Raw genomic sequence first — 21,995 nt, 5'->3', positions numbered from 1 at the left:
CTTTCACTGCGCAGCGATCCCTCTTGCTGTTCTGGCTTCTGAGATTCAGAATATTTTTTTTCTTGTTTTCCTCCTCCAAAAACTAGGTGCGTCTTGTGGTCTGGTGCGTCTTATAGAGCGAAAAATATGGTATATCCTTATGGAATGAAAAGGTCTGGGGAGCATCTTAAAAATCAAATGTATATTAATTCATATTTTTAATTTTTAAAATATTATTATGAAGATCGACATAGCATCTGTTTTGCATGCAGAAGGTCCCTGGCATCTTGAGGTAAGACTGGGGGAGAACGTTTCCTGAAGCCCTGGGCAGCCACTGCTAGCCAGTGTAGACATTACTGAGCTCGGTGGCTCAGTGTAAGGCAGATTCCTCTGGGCAGTTAGCTCAGCTGGTTAAAGTGTGGTGCTGATAATGCCAAGGTCGTGGGTTCAAACCCCATATGGGCCAGCTGCATATACCTGCACAGCAGGGAGGTGGACTAGATGATCCTCAGGGTCCCTTCTGACTCTACAGTTCTATGATTCTATGAACACTTCTGTTCAAGCAAGTAACAAGTTTCTAAAGATTCCAGTCACAGAAATGCCAAAAAATGCAAAGGGTTTAAATTTAACTGCCCCTTGTAGAAATGGCCCCGGGCTCAGCCATTCATAAACAAGTTACATAACACCAAATTATTAAAAGCCAAGCCACACTTCTGAATTAACGAGCATGGGAAGATGGTTTATGGAGGCAGCGATGTCGGAGCAGGTGAACATCTATACCAGCCAAAAAAAAAAGTCTGCAAAACTTCAAAGAAGCCAGAGAGAGGGAGAATGATGGGATGTGTATGAAATCCTGCATTTCCACGAATGCTCAGCTCTGCCTCCCTTTCGACTACACTCCAGGAGCCTGCGAGATCTTTTCTCCCCACATCTCTCTCTCTCTGTTTCCCCTCTCTCATTCCTGCGCTTACTCTCCTCTGTCACCATCTGTCACAACTGCGTTCTCACACCCCCTCATTTCCCCCTTTTTTCTCCCCTCTCATTTTCTCCCTCCCTCCCTCCCCCCCCTCTCTCTCCCCCCTTATGCTCTTTCTCTCCATGATAATCACTATGTCACTCCCCCTCATTCCTTCCTCATTCTCTCTCTCTCTCAATCTCTCTCTCTCAACCATTCATTCTCTCTCTTCCTCTCTCATCCTCGCCCCACACCTCCTCCCCTGTCGCTCCCCTCGGAACCTCTTCCGATTGGCTGGTGGCACCGTTCCCGGGAGTAATTGACACACCGCTTGATCTACCTAACCCTGCGAGAGACAACAAGCGCCCCCCCCCCCACTTCAGCAGAAGGAGAGCTGGCGGGGCGGGGGGACCGTCCGGCTGGGCTCCACTCAGGAAACGCTGCAAGACTGACTGCCTTCTTACCTGCAGCAGCCCTGGAGAGACCAGGTGCAAAAGTATTAGCAGCAGCGGCAGGGAAGCAGATGTAGGAGCGCAGGGGGCTGAGCAGGGATGCCACCTCTACACCAGAAGCAGAAGGAAGGGGAGATAATCAGGTATCTCAAAGGAAGGGGGGGGGAGAGATGTTAAAAAGCATTACGGATTCTGGATTTATACCAACTCGGGAATTGAAATATTTTTTGTCTTTCCCCCTCCCCAAGAGGAATTAACAAGAATACTAAACATCGTCCTGGAGAGTGAAGGCAGATATCCATTCTTTTGCTACGTGAGTATTGGGCAAACTTGCCTCCTGCTTCTGCTTATAATCCCCCAAATTCTGTTGCATGCAAAAGTTTTCTTTGGACACCTGTATCATTGAAGCTCCCTGCTGTGTTTCACCCCTCCCCCCCCCCCGCCCCAGATCTCCTGGGGATATGCAGGTTTTAAAAAATATTTGTCTATTGAGTCCAAGTAGGAAGGGAAGACAAGCGACAGGGTCTAACAGGCTGGACGGCAGAGCTGCTTATCTTCAGATTCACTGGCTTGTGTTCTCCTGCTGGGTCTGTCCAGGGCACCCACCTGTTGTCTTCCATTTCACACTTTGGTTGCCGTTTGCAATCTGCAACTGTTTGCTCCAGAACAAACTTTTGTGGAGTTGTTGCAGAGTAATTGGGATGAAGATTGCAGTCTTGGGTTGTAAATCTTTTGGAGCAGAAAGAGACATCCTGTACTCAGTGGCATGACATGGGTTTGCTTGGAACTGGGGCTCCTTGACACTCCTGTAAACATTAAGAGGGAAATGTGCAACAAGTAGTACACACACACACACACACACACACACAATCACACACACGTGAAATTCTGGATGTGGTAACGATAGCATGCAGATTTGAACTATGGGTCATTTTAGGTGGGGTCCTCATAAGAAAAGTTTCTACATCTGCAGGCACACAAGACTCTTTTTGAAATCTTTGGTTCTGTTTGGAGGTTGTTTTGCCATGTTGGTTTTTAAAATAACTCAAACTGATTGCTAGGCAGGTAGAAGTCTTTGTGATCCCCTCTCCCATCCTCAGTGCAAGACAATTTTGAACAAACCTATTTCTCCCTATAAGTAAAAGTCAACACGGTCTCCTTTCAGGAGACATGGCATTCTTACTTGCAGGATCCTGTCCTGTCCTGCTAGCCTCTTCGTTGCTAGATTGACAAAATAATAAAGAGAGCTTTCATTTCCGAAAGGCTGATTGACATGTTGAACCGATGCACAAAATGGAGCCCAGTAACTGAACATGTGAGGAATTTAAGAATGCGCATATCTGAAGCAACTATTGCCAAAACAAGACTGAGGTTCTTTTGGATTAGACACTGCACATATGTAATTTACTGTCCCGAAGACCTTACAGAATAAAGGTGAGTCTGCACTAGTGAGTTAACACACATATCTCATCAGCATCATTTTGGAATTTTCATCGGCTGACTTTTTTTGCACAATAAAATGCACAGTCATTACTAATTCCTGAATTGGGATCCAAATGTCTTTCCTTGAGGCTGTGCTTCTGTTTGTAGGATCTTGCCTTTTCCTAGCACCCAAACAATAGTATTTTTTCTGAGGGGGTAACTTCAACTCCCTCCCCCAATTTAGTCCAATCTATTCCAGTAAGGGGGGGGGCTGTCTAGAGTAATGGCTGTGTGAGGATCACCCACCAGTGATGGAGCATCGCCATGCCACCAGGACCCAGCCCTCATCTTCCTCATCTTCTCACCACGTTGTTAGCTTGCAATTCCTAAACACGGATGCATTTGTGGGTTTATTTGTTTATTTAAGTGCCATATTGCTGGACCAATCGTCCAAGGTTGGCTTCATACTTCCACATCATGTCAGGGACACTTATCTGAAACACATAAAACAAGTTATTCACACTGTGTTGCACCAAAATTCGGACTCAAGCTTTGAGCAAATGGCCTCTGGAAATTCTGCACCAAATTTGTGGGAAGAGAAATTGGGAAAGACAGACCATTTCACAAAATTTCTCCATATGGGAGGATGGGGAAGATTATCCAACAGTTTCCCAGGGATGGGGTAAGCTTTCTTCTCCCCTGCCCCCTGCTTGGTTTCCCTCCCCACCTGGCCACCATTTTGCATCTTCCTCAGTGCCCCAGACCTTGCATCATTCCAGGGTGCTGTGCCAGATTGCGGGGATGGCAGCTGCCACAAAAAAGCTAAACTAAAACTAAAATTTCTGAATGGTGGCAAATATTCCGGAAAAATTCTGCAAAGTGGCCCTTTGGGGTTAAGAGAGGGGAAATACCAGAAATTTATCGAAAGAAATGTATTTGGCGAACCTTTCGTTCACCTCTAGCTGGAGAATTCATTTAGCCTGGTTTCTTTGTTTTTGTATTACTTTTTAAAAAAATGGTTAGAAGATCATGAAATATCAGGGTGAGCTTTCTGTCCACATTATTCTTCACCTACTTCCTTGCTTTAGCTTTCCCCACAGCACCCCCATTCCCAGCTGGACTTCCAGGGCTGTTCCTGGAACTCCTGAAAGTCTCTTTAGGTATGTGCTCCTAGATCTGCATGATCCAGCCCAACATCCACTCCTCGAAATCTGGTTTCATTATCTGCATTTCAGGGTCATCCCCACTTCTGCGACTGTGGAACTGCTCTCATAACTAGAAAGGTCGCCTTTCTCGTGTTTCACCAGTAGCTACCTCCAGTTCAGCTGGTATAGAGAAGGACAAGGAATTTTCCTCCTTCAGTTCAGTGTATGAAGAGCCCTGCTAGATCAGAACAATCTCCCGTCCAATCACCGTTCTCAAAGTGGCCAGCCACATACATATTTTTCGTTCTATAGGACGCACCGGACCATAGGACGCACCTTGTTTTAGAGGCGGAGAACAATAAAAAAAATTCTCCCCCTCTCTGCTCAGCACCCCTTCAGCGAAGCGGCAGGAGAAAAAGAGCCCCTTCCATTTCTCCTCCCGCTTGGCTGAAGGGGCGCTGCGCAGCTCTCCCTCTCTGCTGAAGCCAGGAGAGTCTTGCTCTCCTGGCTTCAGCAAAAGGAGTCTGAAGCCTGCAGAGCGCAGCGGGAACTCGCGCTGCGCTCCAAAGGCTTCAGGCGGCTATCCCTGAAGCCTGGAAAGCGAGAGGGGTCAGTGCACACTGACCCCTCTCGCTCTCCAGGCTTCAGTGAAAGCAACGCGAAGCCTCCGAAGTGCGGAGGGAGCACTCCTTCTGCGCTTCAGAGGCTTCACGTTGCTATCGCTGAAGCCAAGGAGCCTGCATTCACTCCATAGGACGCACACACATTTCCCCTTAATTTTTGGAGGGGAAAAGGTGCATCCTATAGAGCGAAAAATACGGTACTTCCTGGGAAACCCACAAGCAGACCTGAGCTCAGTAGCATTTTCCTGCTCGTGGTCCCCAGCAACTGAAATTCATATGCAGACTCTCTCTAATGCTGGAGGTGGTATATATTCATCCTGGCTAGTAGCAATTGATAGCATTATCACCAGTGCTCCCCCTCCCTAGGAAAATAGGTGCCGGTACTCATCACCATGAAGTTGTTGCAGTAAGTGCCACACTTTTTAACAACAAAAAAGGGAGGTGCCGGTACCGTGTACCCTTTTTGCACCCCCTCAAAAAAGCACTGATTATTGCCCACTAATTTGACTTTTCAATCTTTAAAACTGCCCATGTCAGCAGCCATCACTACATCTTAAAGTAGCAAGTACTATAGTGGATGTCAGGAGCCAGAGACATGCGAGACATGCCTAGGGGTCAGCGATAAAAAACACAGTGTCAGTACAGTTAACTCTTTATTCTGAGAAACCCAAACAGCTCAGACCTAGTGATTCCAATAAATAATAGTAGTAGTAGTAGTAATAATAATAATAATAATAATAATAATAATAATAATTATACCTCACCCATCTGGTTGGGTTTCTCCAGCCACTCTGGGCAGCTCCCAACAGAATATTAAAAACACAATAAAACATCGAACATTAAAAACTTCCCTAAACAGGGCTATCTTTGGATGTCTTCTAAAAGTCAGATAGTTGTTTATTTCCTTAACATCTGATCAGAAGGAGTTCCACAGGGCGGGCACCACTATCAAGAAGCCCCCCTGCCTGGTTCCCTGTAACCTCACTTCTCGCAATGAGGGAACTGCCAGAAGACCCTCAGCGGTGGACCTCAGTGTCCGGGCTGAACAATGGGGTTGGAGACGCTCCTTCAGGTATACTGGGCCAAGGCTGTTTAGGGCTTTAAAAGTCAGCACCAACACTTTGAATTGTGCTTGGAAATGTACTGGGAGCCAATGAAGGTCTTTCAGGATTGATGTTATATGGTCTCAGAGGCCACTCTTCCCAGTAGGGCGTGCCGCAGTTATAGTGACTGAAGGTCCTCATCTTTCCACCCAAAATATTTTATTCAAATTGGCACCCTTGTGAAGACCACTTTGCCCCTGGCCCTGCCCACCACTGAAATGTAGCCCACCCCGAAGGGAATGTGGCTCTTGGCCTGGAAAAAAACTTTTCCCCAATTCCTGGTTTAAAGCAGCTCCCTCACTTTCCATTCCAAATTTGCCCAATTTTCATTCCCATTATAACTCATGACAGAATGCCATTCTGGAGCTTTATATACAGATCTGGCATCAAATGAAGGCAAAAGGAAACCTAGTGAAGATGTAAAGGGGTAACCAGGACCACAAGGCATCTCGTTTTGCCCAAGCTAATTCTCACCTCTGCAGTGAAGCTCTCTGCCCACCCCAGGCCGTCTCATGGCAACAGCTTTGGCTTCCCATCCTCTGGCACTACCCATGCCTGCAAGCATATGTCTTTGGTTGGGTGAAAACAGCAGAAAGAAAATAATCATAAGGATAACAAGGGGAATTAGAAGCAGAAAAGGGCTCATTAGTCCTCCCTCTCATTAAACAATGAGTTCTGGGCTTTGTCTAACATAGTATCAAGAGACTGACGACGGGACTTCATTGGAAAATTAGTGATTTCACTGTGTATTACAATCATTTATTCAAATGACCTGGGAGGTGTAATCAGGCGTCTGGGGAAGGTGGCAGAGCTCTTAATGGAGGGTGAAACTGACACAGGAGTACTTGAGAGCCCTGTGGCAAATTCAGATAATAATAAGGGGTTTTGAATGCCCAAAGTTTGAATAATGAAGGGTCTCATAAAGGGTCTCTGGTACAGGGAAGTATTATATTTCTGGATTCTCGGCTTTACTTGATTCAATTTATTCTCTCAAAACAATTCATCTCCTGGATCTGCAGCACTTCCATCCAAGTAATATAATTGTAGAAATTCAGGCAGAAGGCCTGGTGGTTTGTTTCATTGGAGCACTGGATGCAGAAATGTCATTAAGGACATAAGGATGATATGTCAACACATTTAGAGGAGGGATTGGTGCTTATTAACAGGATGTTTGTGGAAGGTTCCCTGTTGCCAGGACCGGCTCTCCCATTAGGCAGAATGGGAAAGCAGCTGGTTTTGAGTGACATGAAAGCATAGCAAATGGTTAGTTGATTTATGGATGGTAGAGGCATTTGTGGAATTTTCTGTCTTAGATACCCAAATATCTTGACCAGCTTTGGGTAATATACACCTTGACTTTGGAGGCAGCAAAATGTATTGGGTTGCCTCTACCTATTGTTGAATCCCAGAAGCCAAGACTTAAGTTTGGAGCAAGAACTCTTTGGGGAGAAAACCCCAGCAGAAATTTAACATTGCAATACAAGCATCTTCAGGATTTTCTGTAAGCATATGAGTGCCATTTTTCATGCAAAAGCCTGATAGGTCAATCAGCTGTCCTTCCCCTTTTCCTGTCACGGAGACAAAGATTTCCCAAGGGTTCAGCAAGAAACATGGTTGATGCTCCTCTGCATAGGAACAACCATCACATTTCTAAAGTTGACAAAAGTTTTAAATGAGGCCTGAGGACAACTGCATAGTGGACAACTATAGTCTACCTATAGATGTTCCTTGGATGATTACAGTGCAACAGAGACTTAGCTTAACAGGGGCCTTTATTGTATGATATAGTGAGCATAATGATTAATCCAGCCATGTGCCAGGGTGTCATAGTAACAGGCTAAAAGGTGCAGGTTAAATGACCTAGCAATAGATTGTTCAGTGAGAATACAGTAACAGCAAATGCATGTCCAGCTGAAAGGGCTTCCTCCATTCAGAGACCAGTTCTTCAAGATCTCCTCCTTAAGGTATTTGCAGCTTTCGATTTGGGTTCACATTTTCAGTAAGAATCTTTGACAAGTCAAGTATGGAGTTCTCTCCCCAGAGGGGTTCATATCACTCCTTCTTTAGACATCTTTAGTCCCCAGGTGAAAATGTTCCTCTTCACCCAGACCTTGGGCTGTTTAATATTCTATAGCCTTTTAGATATGTTTTGGGACAGGGGGGTTATTTTTTTCATTATGTTTTTGTTCTATTTATTTGTGCTTTTATCCTGTATTTGTTTCTTGTGGACTACCCTGAGATCTCCGGGTGAAGGGCGGTGTAAAAATTTAATTTAATTTAATAATAATAATAATTAGTATTTTTAAAATTAACTGAAGCAAAATATGCATTTGAGTCTGAGCCATTTGTAGAATGCACCACTTTGTATACAATATGGGTGGTCAGTAACTTAATCTGACCAATTCATCAGTTTTTAGATCTCTCCCATTTTCTATAACTGTCCAATGGCCCAATCATTCCTAAGAACCAACTAGACAGTGAAGATGGAGATGCTCTCACTTTTCTGAGCAGCCTTATGGACACTGCATGCTTCCATTTCCTTTCCCATCCTTGGAAATTTCCCTGCTAGTTTTAGTTCTCGGCCATGCCATGACTGGAGAACTGGGGGCACAAGCTAGCAGCCCCTGGGTCAAATCTCTTCCCTCCTGCCATTGTCAACCTTTGAGGCAATGCAGAAATGGCAACAAGTACTGGGGCACTGATACTTGGCAGCAGGCCACTTGAGGCCATAGTGCAACTGCTTAACACTAGTCTCCAGAAAAACTATTTGTTTTATTCATTTATCTCATAAAATTTATATGCTGCTAGATTGAAAAAACACAACACAGAAAACAAACCCTCAATGCTCCCCCCCTTGGGTGATAGCTTTGGTTTGTTTGCACAAATCTTTTTTAAAGGGTTTATGTTTGAAGGCAGAATTTTCTTTAAAATATTATTTTTATTGGTTTAGGTGATATAGATCTAAACACTGAAAGACAAAGCTTTGGCATGCACTCAGATAGGAGGCATTTGAGTCCCTCGTAAGACACTTTAGGCATGATCCAGCCAAAGTTAAGTCTATGTAAGAAGCAGAAAACTGAAAGCTAGAAGTTTACAGTCTGCTGACAATCAAAATCAATGGGGACTTCTTTGTGCACCTTTCTGTACAAGAGGAGCACAAGCCACTCAGCTGTAAAATCTGGAATCTCCATTAAGTTCTGTGCTCCTCTTCATGCCCCGGCAAAATGAATGGAGTTTGTAAAGTGGACTTTCCCCCCATTTCTCTCTCTGGTGCTACCTTTAGTTTGCTATAAGATGCATTATAAGCTCTCTCTCTCCCCCCTCCCTGTTCTTCCCAAATGCAGACCCCTTCCGACTGATCCAATCACCTCACTCTTCTGCCATGGACAATTTCAACTTCACCACCACACTGGCTTCCTGGGAAGAGAATTCAACAGCCAGCTGGGCAGCCCCTGTTTCTGGGAACCTATCCCAAGCTTCCAGGCTTGGCCTGGATGTCAGCGGTGTCCTCATCCCTCTGGTTTACCTCATCGTCTGCGTGGTGGGACTAGCTGGAAACTCCCTGGTCATCTATGTGGTTTTGTGTCATTCTGTGAGCGAATCAGTGACCAACGTCTACATCTTCAACTTGGCGCTGGCTGATGAGCTCTTCATGTTCGGCCTGCCCTTCTTGGCTGCACAAAATGCCTTATCCTATTGGCCTTTCGGCTCCTTCATGTGCCGGCTAGTGATGGCCGTGGATGCTATAAACCAGTTCACTAGTATTTTCTGCCTGACCGTGATGAGTGTGGACCGCTATCTGGCGGTAGTGCACCCAGTGAAATCGTCAAAATGGCGGACGGCACGTGTGGCCAAGGCAGTCAGTGCCACTGTTTGGGTGCTCTCTTCCGTGGTGGTGCTGCCTGTGGTCGTGTTTTCAGATGTCCCCCCGGGCATGAGCACATGCCACATCCAGTGGCCTGAGCCGGCTTCAGTTTGGAAAGCAGGTTTCATTGTCTACACAGCCACTCTTGGCTTCTTTGGGCCTCTGCTGGTCATCTGCCTATGTTACCTGCTTATTGTTGTCAAGGTTCGGTCGTCAGGCAGAAAGGTGAGAGCGCTGACGGCCAAGCGCAAGCGCTCCGAGCGGAGAGTCACGCGCATGGTGGTTGCCGTCGTCGCGGTCTTTGTCCTCTGCTGGCTACCTTTCTATGTGCTCAACATCATCAACGTCATCTGGACTTTGCCTGAGGAGCCATCTCTCTTTGGCATCTACTTCCTTGTTGTGGTCTTGCCCTATGCTAACAGCTGTGCCAACCCCATAATCTATGGCTTCCTCTCGTACCGCTTCAAGCAGGGTTTCCGCAGGGCTCTTCTCAGACCCTCCCGCCGAGTGCAAAACCAAGAAATCGCAGCAGCAGCAACCACAGGTGGTAAGATGGAGGAAGAGGAAGAGGAAGACGATGAAATGGAGGCAGAAGCAAGTGAAGTCAGCAAGATTACCCAAAACGGCAATGGCATGCAAGAGTGCGCCCCCATCAGTGGGGCAGGGGGGAGCAGTGAACAGAAGCCACTGCCAGAGGAGCCTGGGATCTCTGAGAAGCCTAGTGTTATGAACATTAGCTACTTATAGCGACTCTTCTTCTCTCTGAAACACCCAGGCAGTGACTCATTTGGAATAACAAACGGAAGGATCATTCATAATGCAAGGGATTCCTAAAAAACAGAAAGCCTGAGAGGGATGTGGGCAGATAAATATCCGCTTTCAAACAGTAAAGCAAGGCCTAACAACCAGAGTGGCGGGTAGAACAAAGGCTTCCGGGATTTGGTTTGGAAGAAGTGTATTTCCTTGGCTGACATGACTGGTCAGCTGAGTAAGGTCAAGAGAGTCTGTGTCCTCTCCAACATCTTACAGCTGAAAACAGGGATTCTCATGTTTATGATTCTCAGACCAAGGATTTCTGCCAAGAAGCAATCCCACCTCCATCCATGCATTATTGCACATCGCTGTGTGGTGTTCTGTGCTAATATACCCTGCATTAATAACTCGGCCCACCATAACAATTTACTTAAAATAGGACTTTAATCTCACCCCAACTCTGATCGGACTTCTTGGAGCAGGAGCAGCCAACCTGCTGCCCTACAGATGTGGCTGGATCCAAACTCCCATCAGCTCCAGCCAGCATGGACAATGATTAGGAATCATGGGAGTTGTAGTCCAGTGACCTCTGGAGGACACCACATTGGCTATCCCGGCTTAGAGAATAGCTATGACTCAACCCCATTTGGTAATGTTTATTACTGTTCTGATTCAATGGACATGGGAAAGCAGAAAGAAAAGAAACTTATGCACATGGAAATTGGAGAAAAAGGAATATCTGGAGAAGGATCTTAGCATTTTATTTTCATACAGAAGGTCCCGGGTTCAGTTTGTAGCATCTTCCAGGCAGGGCTGGGAATGTCACATGCCTGAAACCCTGGGGAGCTGCTGGCAATCAGGGCAGGTACTGATCGAGATGGACCTCATGGTCTGACTCAGTATAAGGCACTTTCCCATGTGCTCCCACTAACAAAATGATGGGAGCAGGTGGCACTGTGGTCTAAACCACTGAGCCTCTTGGGCCTGCTGATCGAAAGGTTGGCGGTTCGAATCCACACAATGGGGTGAGCTCCCATTGCTCTGTTCCAGCTCCTGCCAACCTAGCAGTTCAAAAGCACACCAGTGCAAGTAGATAAATAGGTACCACTGCGGCAGGAAGGTAAACAGCATTTCTGTGTGCTCTGGTTTCCATCACAGTGCTCCATTGTGCCAGAAGTGGTTTAGTCATGCTGGCCACATGACCCAGAAAGCTGTCTGTGGACAAACACCGGCTCCCTTGGCCTGAAAGCAAGATGAGCACTGCAACCCCATAATCGCCTTTGACTGGACTTAACCATACAGGGGTCCTTTACTAACAGGGGCATTTTACTAACAAAATGCTTTAAAAGCCATTCCAGAATCTCTTTTTAAAAAAAGTATCTGTTATTACTAAGGAAACGTCCCAGAAAATAGGCAGTATACCTGAAAAACAAGGTCTGTTGGACAAAAATGTAGGACAAGACTTAAGTCTTTGGAGAGTCAGTGCAATATAGTGGCGAAGAAGTGCAGTGTGATTGTATACCTATTTACTGAGAAGTACACCCCACTATATTCAATGGAGCTTACTCCCAAGAGAGTATTCATAGGATTACAGCCTGAGTTATGGACCAGGAAGTCCCTGATTTAAATCTCATTTCCTCTCTGCTAGTATTGTCCCCATACCACCAACTGGAACACTGAGAACAATCTCGGCACCCCATTCTGCCACACGGGTATCCTAACCTACCTTCCAAGGTTGTTGTAAGGATTACTGACTGAAGGAACCAGAGGTGCCGGCTTCTGAAGGAGAATGTTGAATGTGGTGGCAGCACAGCTTCAATGGCTCCTCCTCTTCAACCCTCCTTCCCATCTACCAGAGGAGGAGGAGAAGGAGCCAGCCTCTAAAGCTGTGCCCTGCTTGGCTCCACGCTTGACCTCCTCCACTGATTTTGAACATGGGGGGAAGCCCTGGCCCCCTCCCAAAAATATTGCGGGGAGGGCTCGGTCCCTATGGGATTGCGCCCCTGTAAGGAATGTATGTGAAGTGCAATGAATGCTCTGAAATGCTCTCTTAAAAAAAAAAAAAAAAAGACTAGAATTGTGATTATTCTCGCTGCAGCTTTGCTCTGTAACATATGGAGAGGTTATGAAGCACAGCCTTCCGTTCAGTGGAAGGGGTCTTGTTTGTGATGTGCCCTTGTGGGTGAGCAGGGAAGGTGGCAGGAAAAAAGAGTTTGTTTTTATGAAATGCTGCCACTTATACCTACCCTTTCTGACAAGTAACCACTTCCTCAGGAAGCAAATACAATAAACTTTTTCCCTCCAGAGGTATTGGCCTCCATTTCTCATTGCTGCCTTTTATGTTTACAAAACTGTTGGAATTCTCCTAAATGTGTTGTCCCTAACTTTAGGATCTGTGGTGGTTTCTCGGTGTGAAAGGGCGCAGAGGAGAAGAAATGTTTTGGGAATACAGTGGTACCTCAGGTTACATACGCTTCAGGTTACATATGCTTCAGGTTACAGACTCCGCTAACCCAGAAATAGTGCTTCAGGTTAAGAACTTTGCTTCAGGATGAGAACAGAAATTGTGCTCCGGTGGCGCGGTGGCAGCAGGAGGCCCCATTAGCTAAAGTGCTGCTTCAGGTTAAGAACAGTTTCAGGTTAAGTACGGACCTCCGGAACGAATTAAGTACTTAACCTGAGGTACCACTGTATTCACAACATAGCCATGATTGCTGCATAATGCTCCATTGCCAGAGGATCTCTCCATTGCCTCTGTATACCAGTTCCTGAGAATCACAAGCAGGGAAAGTCCTTCTTACACCTGGTCCTTCTCCCTGGCTTCTCCCTGAGGCATCTGGTTGACCATTGTGAAGATGGGGCTAGATGGGGCTTTGACCTGATCCAGAAGAGCTCTCCTGGTGTTCTGATGCTCACATTGCCATCTTCTCCCTCCCCAAGTAGCGGCCTTTGAAAGCTAAATGGCAGTCAGCAAAAAACCCGAACAGATTAAGAGAGCTTTGTGAAGACACGCACACTTCAACGCTTCCAAGACCTCACCATTTGTCATCAACATTCCTTTCAGCCTCTTTTAATTTCTTGCAGCCAGGCTTTCTTCTTCTTCTTTGCTTGAGTAGGAATCCTTGAAATTAGTTTCCATGTTGGTGCTAGGCAATATCTGGTGTCAACCCTTCTCCTCTTCGCCAAGCGGCTTCAACAAGTGCATTTATTTGAAAACAGCCATGTTTGGGAGCGTGTTCAATGAGGAATGAGAGTGGGTGGGTGGATGGGAGAACAAGTGGGCCCAAGTATGTTTCCTTCAGGTTTATTCTGCTTCCACAAGTGCTGGTATATGACTTTCCCTCACCCCCACGCCTTGAACTTTCTGATACACGGCCGTTGCTAAGATACACAGACCAACTTCAATCTGGAGTCCTGTGTGTGATCTTGGGCACTATCCTCCAGAGGGAGCTTTCGGAAACAGAAAGAGGCGGGTAGGGAGGGGGGACAAAAGAGAAGGAAAGAACAGGAAGGAAAGGGTTTTGACATGCTGAGAGGGAAATGGATGGGTGGGCAGGGGTGCACAGAGAAACCCTGCTCTTCAATACTACATTTTTTTCCCCCAAAAATGCCCCATTTGGGAACAGCCCAGGTGAAACTGTGAGAAACTATGTTAGCGTTTGTGCAGTTTTTCTTATATTTGAGTCAGAGCTGATGTGTTAAAAGGAGATGAGTGAGCACATTTCAAGCTATCAACACCTTAAATGACTTAAAGCTGAGGTATTACTCCTTAACAACCTGTAGCAAAGTCTATAGAGAGCTATAAAAGGGATAGATTTTAGCATGTACCTATGACTGAAGTCAGTGTCGGTGTTACTGACCCTCGAAGCTACAATTGGCTTTGCTGCTGTGATGTCATTGAGGGATCGGACAGCCTAGTACCAGGCAGCTGATAGAGAGAGTTTGAGAAAATGAGCTTTTGCTCATTTATATTGCAATATGTTCCACTGAACTCAGTGGGATTTACTTCTGAGTGTACATGCATACATTCAGTCAGTATACTATCCAAGTATTGCCTACAGTATTACTTTGGGCTTTAAAATGCCATCTTGTTGGCACAAATCTTTTTGAGTGGTTCTGGAGCCTTGTAATGGACTCCAATTCCCATCAGCTGCAACCAGCATGGATAGGTTATGGGAGATGTAGTCCAACAATGTTGGTGTGTGTGTCACAGGTTCCCCTTCGTTGCTTTAACATCCTTTTAAGAGAAAACAGAATTTTATTTTATTTTATTTTATTTATAAACTGCTGCGAGGTTTTATTACAATTGAGGTTACAAATTTTGTTAAATAATGCAAATAAAGAAATATTTGCTGCACAGTGGTACCTCTGGTTAAGAACTTAATATCGTTCTGGAGGTCCATTCTTAACCTGAAACTGTTCTTAACCTGAAGCACCACTTTAGCTAATGGGGCCTCCTGCTGCCGCTGCGCTGCCACTGCACGATTTCTGTTCTCATCCTGAAGCAAAGTTCTTAACCTGAGGTACTATTTCTGGGTTAATGGAGTTTGTAACCTGAAGCGTCTGTAACCCAAGGTACCACTGTACAGGGTTAAGACTCTGCAGAATGTATGAATGAGGATCTTGTCCTTGAAGACTAGTGCAAAATAACTTCAAGGGCGGTAACAGAGAGAGAAAGGAAGCACTTCATTGTATAGTGGTACCTCTAGTTGCGGACACGATCTGTTCCGGGGTGCCGTTCGCACCCCAAAAAGTCCACAACTATAGCAGCGCTTCTGCACAAGCGCAGAGCACAATAGAGCACTTCTGCGCATGCACAAAGCAAGCAGAGTGCTTCTGCGCATGCACAAAATGCACAGAGCGCTTCTGCACGTGCGCACAGCAAAACCCGGAAGTATACACTTCCAGGTTTGCCGCGTTCACAACATGAACCTAACGCAACACGAGGTATGACTGTACGAAACCAGAGCAATTTGAACAGAAAGGCACTTACTTCAGACAGTCACACATTTGCCTTATTTGCTGAGGAGCAGGAAACATGCAAGAACAGGTCCTGCCATGCACAGATAGTTTGTTTAGAAGGGTAAAGGTGCAAAGCGCCATCTTCAGCACTACCCCAATGGTGAGCAAGACATCAGGCTCTCAGGAGCAGTCTGCTAAGACACAGAATTATGGACCTTCTCCCCAGTCTAGGCAAGAATAAGTCATCTCTTCCTTTTTTTTTTTTAAATGATATTTATTAAACTTTCAGAAAAAAGAGTTACATAAAAACAAGAAAAGCAAAAACAAAAGACAGAAATAAAAATACAAGAAAAATACAAAATACAGAATAGAAGAATAAAAAAAAATAGATCAATCTTTCCATGCCTTACATTCATATCCTTGTTTCCCTGACCTCCTCATGCCTCCCTTTTTTGTATTCCAATTCAATTAGTTAATTTAGCAATTTCTTTCCCTCTTTATTTTCTCTTAATCCTTTGACTTAATATACTATAACTTTAAATTTTCACCTGTTATCAATCCATTTTTACACACACCTTTATAGCATTACTGCTTAAACCACCTAACTTCATTCTAACATCATTCTAACATTCATTAATTTTGCAATATTTCTGTAGATAGTCTTTAAATTTCTTCCAATCTTCTTCCACCATCTCTTCTCCCTGGTCTCGGATTCTGCCAGTCATTTCCGCCAATTCCATGTAGTCCATCACCTTCATCTGCCATTCTTCCAGAGTGGGTAGTTCTTGTGTCTTCCAATACTTTGCAATAAGTATTCTTGCTGCTGTTGTGGCATACATAAAGAAAGTTCTATCCTTCTTTAGCACCATTTGGCCGACCATGCCCAGGAGAAAGGCCTCTGGTTTCTTCAGAAAGGTATATTTAAATACCCTTTTCATTTCATTATAAATCATCTCCCAGAAAGCCTTAATCCTTGGGCACGTCCACCAAAGGTGAAAAAATGTACCTTCAGTTTCTTTACATTTCCAACATTTATTATCGGGCAAATGATAGATTTTTGCAAGCTTGACTGGTGTCATGTACCACCTGTATATCATTTTCATAATATTCTCTCTTAAAGCATTACATGCCGTAAACTTCATACCTGTGGTCCATAACTGTTCCCAGTCAGCCATCATTATGTTATGTCCAACATCTTGTGCCCATTTAATCATAGCTGATTTCACCGTTTCGTCCTGTGTATTCCATTTCAACAGCAAGTTATACATCTTTGACAGATTCTTAGTTTTGGGTTCTATCAGTTCTGTTTCTAATTTTGATTTTTCCACCTGGAAGCCAATTTTCTTGTCCAAATTATATGCCTCCATTATCTGATAATAATGAAGCCAGTCTTGCACTTTGTTTTTTAATTTCTCAAAACTCTGCAGTTTCAGTCTATCTCCTAAGTCATCTCTTCCTGTTCTGCTGTACCTGCACAATTTATACTCCAAATTGAGTCCAGATGGCTGTAATTGACATATGTGCTATTAAAACAATAGCTATCAGTGCCAACATGAACATGAAGGATTGGGGAAACCAAACCATCAAAACTTGACACTTCCTAAACGGAGAGATCGTTTCTCCTCATTCCCCACTCACTGCAGATTCTTTAGAGATCTGCCTTTCAAGTGTTCATTGGCAAAACTTGTATTGCTTGCCAAGCCCATAAACTATCTTGAATTTCCATTCTTTGTTGATTTCAGAATATGAGTCTATATTCGGTTGTTCTCCCACACCCACACCATTGCACATCAAAAGTGGGTACGGGGGGGGGGGGGTTCTGAATTCATGATGTGCTGTTGATGTAGTATCCCTGTTTTTCAAACATCATGCCAAATGCATGAACATTGGGGAACAGGGTGAATGATATCAGAGGCAAGGCAATAGGATGTGGTCCAAACTCCCTCCTGCACACATCAGGAGTATGAATGGAGGCAAATGTCTGATCAGGGCATTAGTCAAACACATAAACCTTCTGAATAGAAACATACAATGTGGGCGTAACTCATGACCTCCACAGGCAATGAATACGTTTAGTGTAGTGGCTAGAGTGTCAGACTAGCACCTGGGAGATGAGGGTTCAAATCCCCACTCAGCCATGAAGCTCATTAGGTGACCTTGGGCCAATCACTGTCTTCTCTCAGCCAAACCTACCTCACAGGATTGTTGTGGGGATTAACTGAGGAGAAGGAAGAGAACCATGTATGCTATTTTGAGCTATTTGGAGTAAAATGTGAGCTATAAATGCAATAAATAAATTATCATAGATAGCATACTCTATCAAAATAATAATTTCAAAGGAAGACTCCAGCATGGAAACTACTGAACTGTAATCAGTTTTAGCAAACCTGACATAGTGGATATTGGTCTCAATAGACACGGGGAATGCCCAGCCCACTAGAGTGTGGAATTGTCTTTCTTCAATTGCTCATCTCTTACATGGTTCATCTTGCCACTATATTTATTCATCATGCTTGGCCACTGGCAGAAGTGAGTTGTGGACTCTGACCTACAAAAGTTTGTGCCACGATCTATTTATTAGGCTTTAAGGTTCTACAAGACCCAGGTTGTCAAATTCTGATGAAAACGGGAGCGGAAATTGCCGGTGTTCACTTATTCGGCTCATGGGACTTGTAGTTCAGCAACATCTGGAGAAGCAAAGTTTCCCACTCCTGACATGGATCATAGAAAATTAAGGCTGCAATGTCTTTGCATTTTCACCAGGCAATAAACCCCTATGAACTCAGCAGTAAAAAGAAAGCCCCAGATCGGGCTGGACAAGTGGATGCCACATTGTAACAGGAGACTGACACTGGGTAGGAAAAAGCCGGAGGCCATTGCATGAAACCCCACTGGCTGTTCTGTTTGGGAAGAGGTGAGGAAGAATGAGGGTTGGGGTGGGAATCTGAACTCAGGCTCTTTGTGGTCCTGGGAGGGAGCAAAGCCCAGCTGCCTTTTGCTCCTGCAGCTTGAACAGCCTTGAGAGTCGTGTCTGGCTTGCGCACTGCGCAAGAGAGAGCTGCAATGGGGATGACGGCAGAGGAGCCTCGCACACAGAGCGCCGTTGGAGTTGCATTCTGGGCATGTCTTAGTGCATCTGTTTCATCCGCTGTGGAAATGGATTTCTCTCCCCCAATTCCAGGTGCAGAGTCGGAGAGATGAGAGGTTTCTTCAGACCCTGCAGGGGGCAAAGTGTTTTTCATTGCTGTCACACAGTGGCCAGAGCTGTAAGGCTTGCGGCGGACACACCAGCCCCTGCAGTGCCTCTTCCCAGCTCCTGTTTGATCACAGTCAGGTTGCATAGGAAGAAGTACACACACACACACACGCACACAAATTCTAAAGGCAAAAGCAGCCTCTGCCTGTGTGTCTGCTGTAGAGGAAGAGAGGCCTTTGCTTTGCGACTCCACACACCTCGAGTTTCAGCTGGCCCACCACAGCACAGCCGCCCACGCAAACGACAACGACACACAGCCCTCCCATGCAAACAAGGTTCACCCACGCAGCACAAACGCCACGTACCACCAACACACACCCCCTCGGCTGAATGTACCCACTGCACTAATCAGTCACGTCTCCTTCCCTTCACAACTGCCTCTGTAGCCCCTCAAGCCACGGCTGTGGCGTCTGGAGAGAGGCGGAGGGAGAGAGAGAAAAGGGAAAAGAAAAGAGACCTTTGCTGGGCTTTAAAGAGATTTGGAGAGAGAAGGAGGGGGGAAGCGGAGGAGGGGGTTGACTTGGCATAACGCAGGGCCTATTACAAGGCGATGCATCTTAATCACTTGCGCAGGCTGCTTGCACACTCGCCATCACTGCGAGCTATCGTCAGGAGGAGGAGGGGGGGAGGCCTGGGCTGCTGGCACTCTTGCTGCAGCTCCAATGTGGTGAAAAACCAGCTGCACGCATGCACAGTACACACCTCTGAAATGAGCAAGGGGCTCCACAGAGCCAGAGCGGGCATGGAGCAGTTCATCTGCTCGGATGAGTGGATAATATGCAAATATTTGCCCATGAAAGCATACTGCTCTGTACTTTCTCAAGCATAGGCTATGCTAGTGCCACACAGCTTGCCTGCCCTCATACAGCACAGAGGCACATTATCCAGAACCAGGGCAGGCAGGCACAGATATGCGCTGTGTAGTTGGTGTGGCACATCGGGCATTGTAGTCCTATCTCTTCCCATTGAATCATTGGCACTGGAAGTTCCTCTTGCGGCAGTTGCCTACCAGTCTCTTTTCTGTGATAATGTTGACTTGGTACATCTACTAGAATTGCCAACATTTTTTCACTGAACAGTTCCTGTGCCTTAAATACCTGGAAATTCACTACAACCCTGCCTCTCAGCATCTTCCACCTGAGACAGCTGCCCCACTCTGTCTCATGGTAGGGCCAGCCCTGCACATGACCACTCTCAGCCTACCACAAAATGGACCGTGAAACTACTGTCTTCTTCTTCTTCTTCTTCTTCTTATTATTATTATTATTATTAAACTCTGATTGAGTTGGGTTTTCATTGGCATCTGCCAGTAGCAGCTGGTGGAGCAGGTTGGGGTGGTGTTGCTCAGCTGGTTTCCCAACACAGAGGCTGCTGTCAGTAACTGAGAGGGGCGAGGAGGCCAGCGTGGTGCAAGCACAGCAGCAGAGCCAACCCCAGCTCATTCCTCTCCATCTCCATAACTGGCAGCAACCTCCACGTTGGGAAGCCACTTAAGCAACACCACCCCACCTGCCGCTACTGACAAACTCGTTCAGAAAATACCTATGGGATGGAATACAAGTGGATTAACTTGGAAAAATAATAGGTTCTGTGTCTTACCATGGCATGCACAGGCCAGCAACTGTATGCCTGCAGTGCCTGCCTTGTGTGGGGGATAATTGTTTGTCCAGGTGCCCTGCTTAGCCAAGAACAGGTGTTTGCAGACTGAGGTCCTCCTGCACAGCACGTCCTGTGACTGCTGTTCTCAACCACAGATGCAGCTGTTCCCGGGGATAACAATTCATTTGCTCACAGAGTGCGAACATAGTTTTCCACACCATTATATCCATGATCCCAAAGCCAAACCAAATCAAATAACTTGGGTTATCGCTCTCCATCTCCCCATTAACCTCAGCAAGTTTGCATTGGGCCTCTTATCTAGATATCGAGATTGTTTGCACCATTGGAGATTCAGGTGCTATTTCAAAGATTCTTATCTCGGGGTCCATATCCCAGCAACAGATCTCACCTACACAGGTAACAGGGTTGCAACATGGTTTTAGGTGCACATATCGGCCAGCTTGGATCGTGTTTCATTTCCACATGTTTGTTTACTTGTCACAGACTTGGCCACTGTAGTCCGTGCTTTGCTTAACTTCCAGATGGGATTGTTGCAACACACTCTGTGTGGGCCTGCCCTTGAAGACAACTCATAGCCTTCAACTGGTCTAAAATGCAGCAGCCAGATTACTGGTTGCCAGTTCGTTTCCAGAGCCAATTCAAGGTGCTCACGTTGGAGTTTAAAATCCTGAATGACTCAGGCCCCAAATATCTGAAACAGCATCTCCTTCCCTGCAGACCCTCTCAGGGGCTGAGGTCAACAGAAGGGGCCCTCCTAGTAGTTCTTCCACCCTCAGAGGCTAGGGGTGTCCTGGAGAGGGCCTTCTCTGTGACAAGCCCTAAGCTCACCATAGAGGTGTGTCAGGCACCTTCATTATACAGCTTCCAGAGGGTGCTGAATACACACACCTCTTTACCCGGGCTTTTGACACTTGAGGTGTATATTTTGAAGACCCACCTTATTTTTATGATTGTAAGTTGTTTTTAATTGTTTTTAATGTTGTGTATTAATGCTGTAACCTGCCTTTGGATGTAAGGGCAAAGGGTGGGGAATAAATAAGTATAGTATTGGCTCAGTCAATTGCAACTGCAATCCTCCATATGTGTGTGTGCATATTATTGTGTGAACGCTTAGCAAAGGAGAAAGGGAGGTCCTTGATGTACTCAAATCTTGCTGACTTGCCATCAGTTCGTTTCCATTTCTAATCTATACCGCCAATGGGATGGGTTTATTGTTTTCTTTTGTTCTCATTATGTATTCTGTGTTTTCATCTTGCATTTTTATGTTGTGAACCGACCTGAGATCTACAGAGGAAGGGTGATATATAACAAATTTAATCAATAATAATACTATAGAATAAAAGGAGGGCATGCCCCAATTGACAGAAGCCAAAAGAAGCAGACTAAGAAATGGAAGGCATAAAGATAAAATGAGACCTCTGAGTTCTATTTTTCGTTGGGTGGGACAGGGGGAGTTTCAAACATAAGAATGAATGTAAGAAGAGCCCTGCTGGATCAGACTCATGACCAGCCTGATCCCTGTGGGAAGCAGGACCCGAGTGGGGAGGTGGATGAGCAGTCACTTGTCCCGAGTAGTGGCAATGGTAGTAGTAGCTGTGAGGGAGCATGCCATTTTCTATCCATGGATGCCATGGCCAGCCTCCTCCTCCCTTGGGCAGCTCAGAGCAGCTGCTGCAGAGGGGGAGAGGTGGGGGAGAGGCTGCCACCACTGTGGCCCAGCCCCACATGATTCACAGGTTCTAAGGGGCAGGCAGAGGGCAGGGCCACCCTGGACAGGATGAAAGGGAGAGCAGAGCAGAGCTCAAGAAGTCTTTTTTATGCTGAGTTCTTTTTTGTAAATCTACCAAAGAATAAAATAGA

The 21,995-nt window shown here is 45.7% G+C and overlaps 1 protein-coding gene across 2 annotated transcripts; it reads left to right on the top strand.

Moving 5' to 3' along the window:
* The first annotated feature begins 809 nt into the window (after positions 1–809).
* Positions 810–12,603, top strand: SSTR3 (somatostatin receptor 3). 2 transcript variants are annotated; one of them, XM_080971780.1, is made up of 3 exons: positions 810–1,529; positions 1,635–1,699; positions 9,024–12,603. In XM_080971780.1, the coding sequence occupies exon 3, from the start codon at positions 9,062–9,064 to the stop codon at positions 10,289–10,291; it is 1,230 nt and encodes a 409-aa protein (XP_080827906.1). In that variant the 5' UTR covers positions 810–1,529; positions 1,635–1,699; positions 9,024–9,061; the 3' UTR covers positions 10,292–12,603. The 2 variants fall into 2 exon arrangements, with proteins under 2 accessions (XP_080827906.1, XP_080827907.1); XM_080971781.1 differs by lacking the exons at positions 810–1,529; positions 1,635–1,699 and adding an exon at positions 2,680–2,820.
* Positions 12,604–21,995: the final 9,392 nt, after the last annotated feature.

This window comes from Podarcis pityusensis (assembly GCF_964106645.2).
Source record: "Podarcis pityusensis genome assembly, chromosome: 10".
Lineage (NCBI taxonomy): Eukaryota > Metazoa > Chordata > Lepidosauria > Squamata > Lacertidae > Podarcis > Podarcis pityusensis.
Note: the sequence above shows the minus strand (reverse complement) of the source record. Positions and strands in the feature narration are given on the sequence as shown.

Bases quoted from the DNA above. Each gene is read 5' to 3' on its own strand.
- SSTR3 (XM_080971780.1), top strand. From the start codon at position 9,062: ATGGACAATTTCAACTTCACCACCACACTGGCTTCCTGGGAAGAGAAT.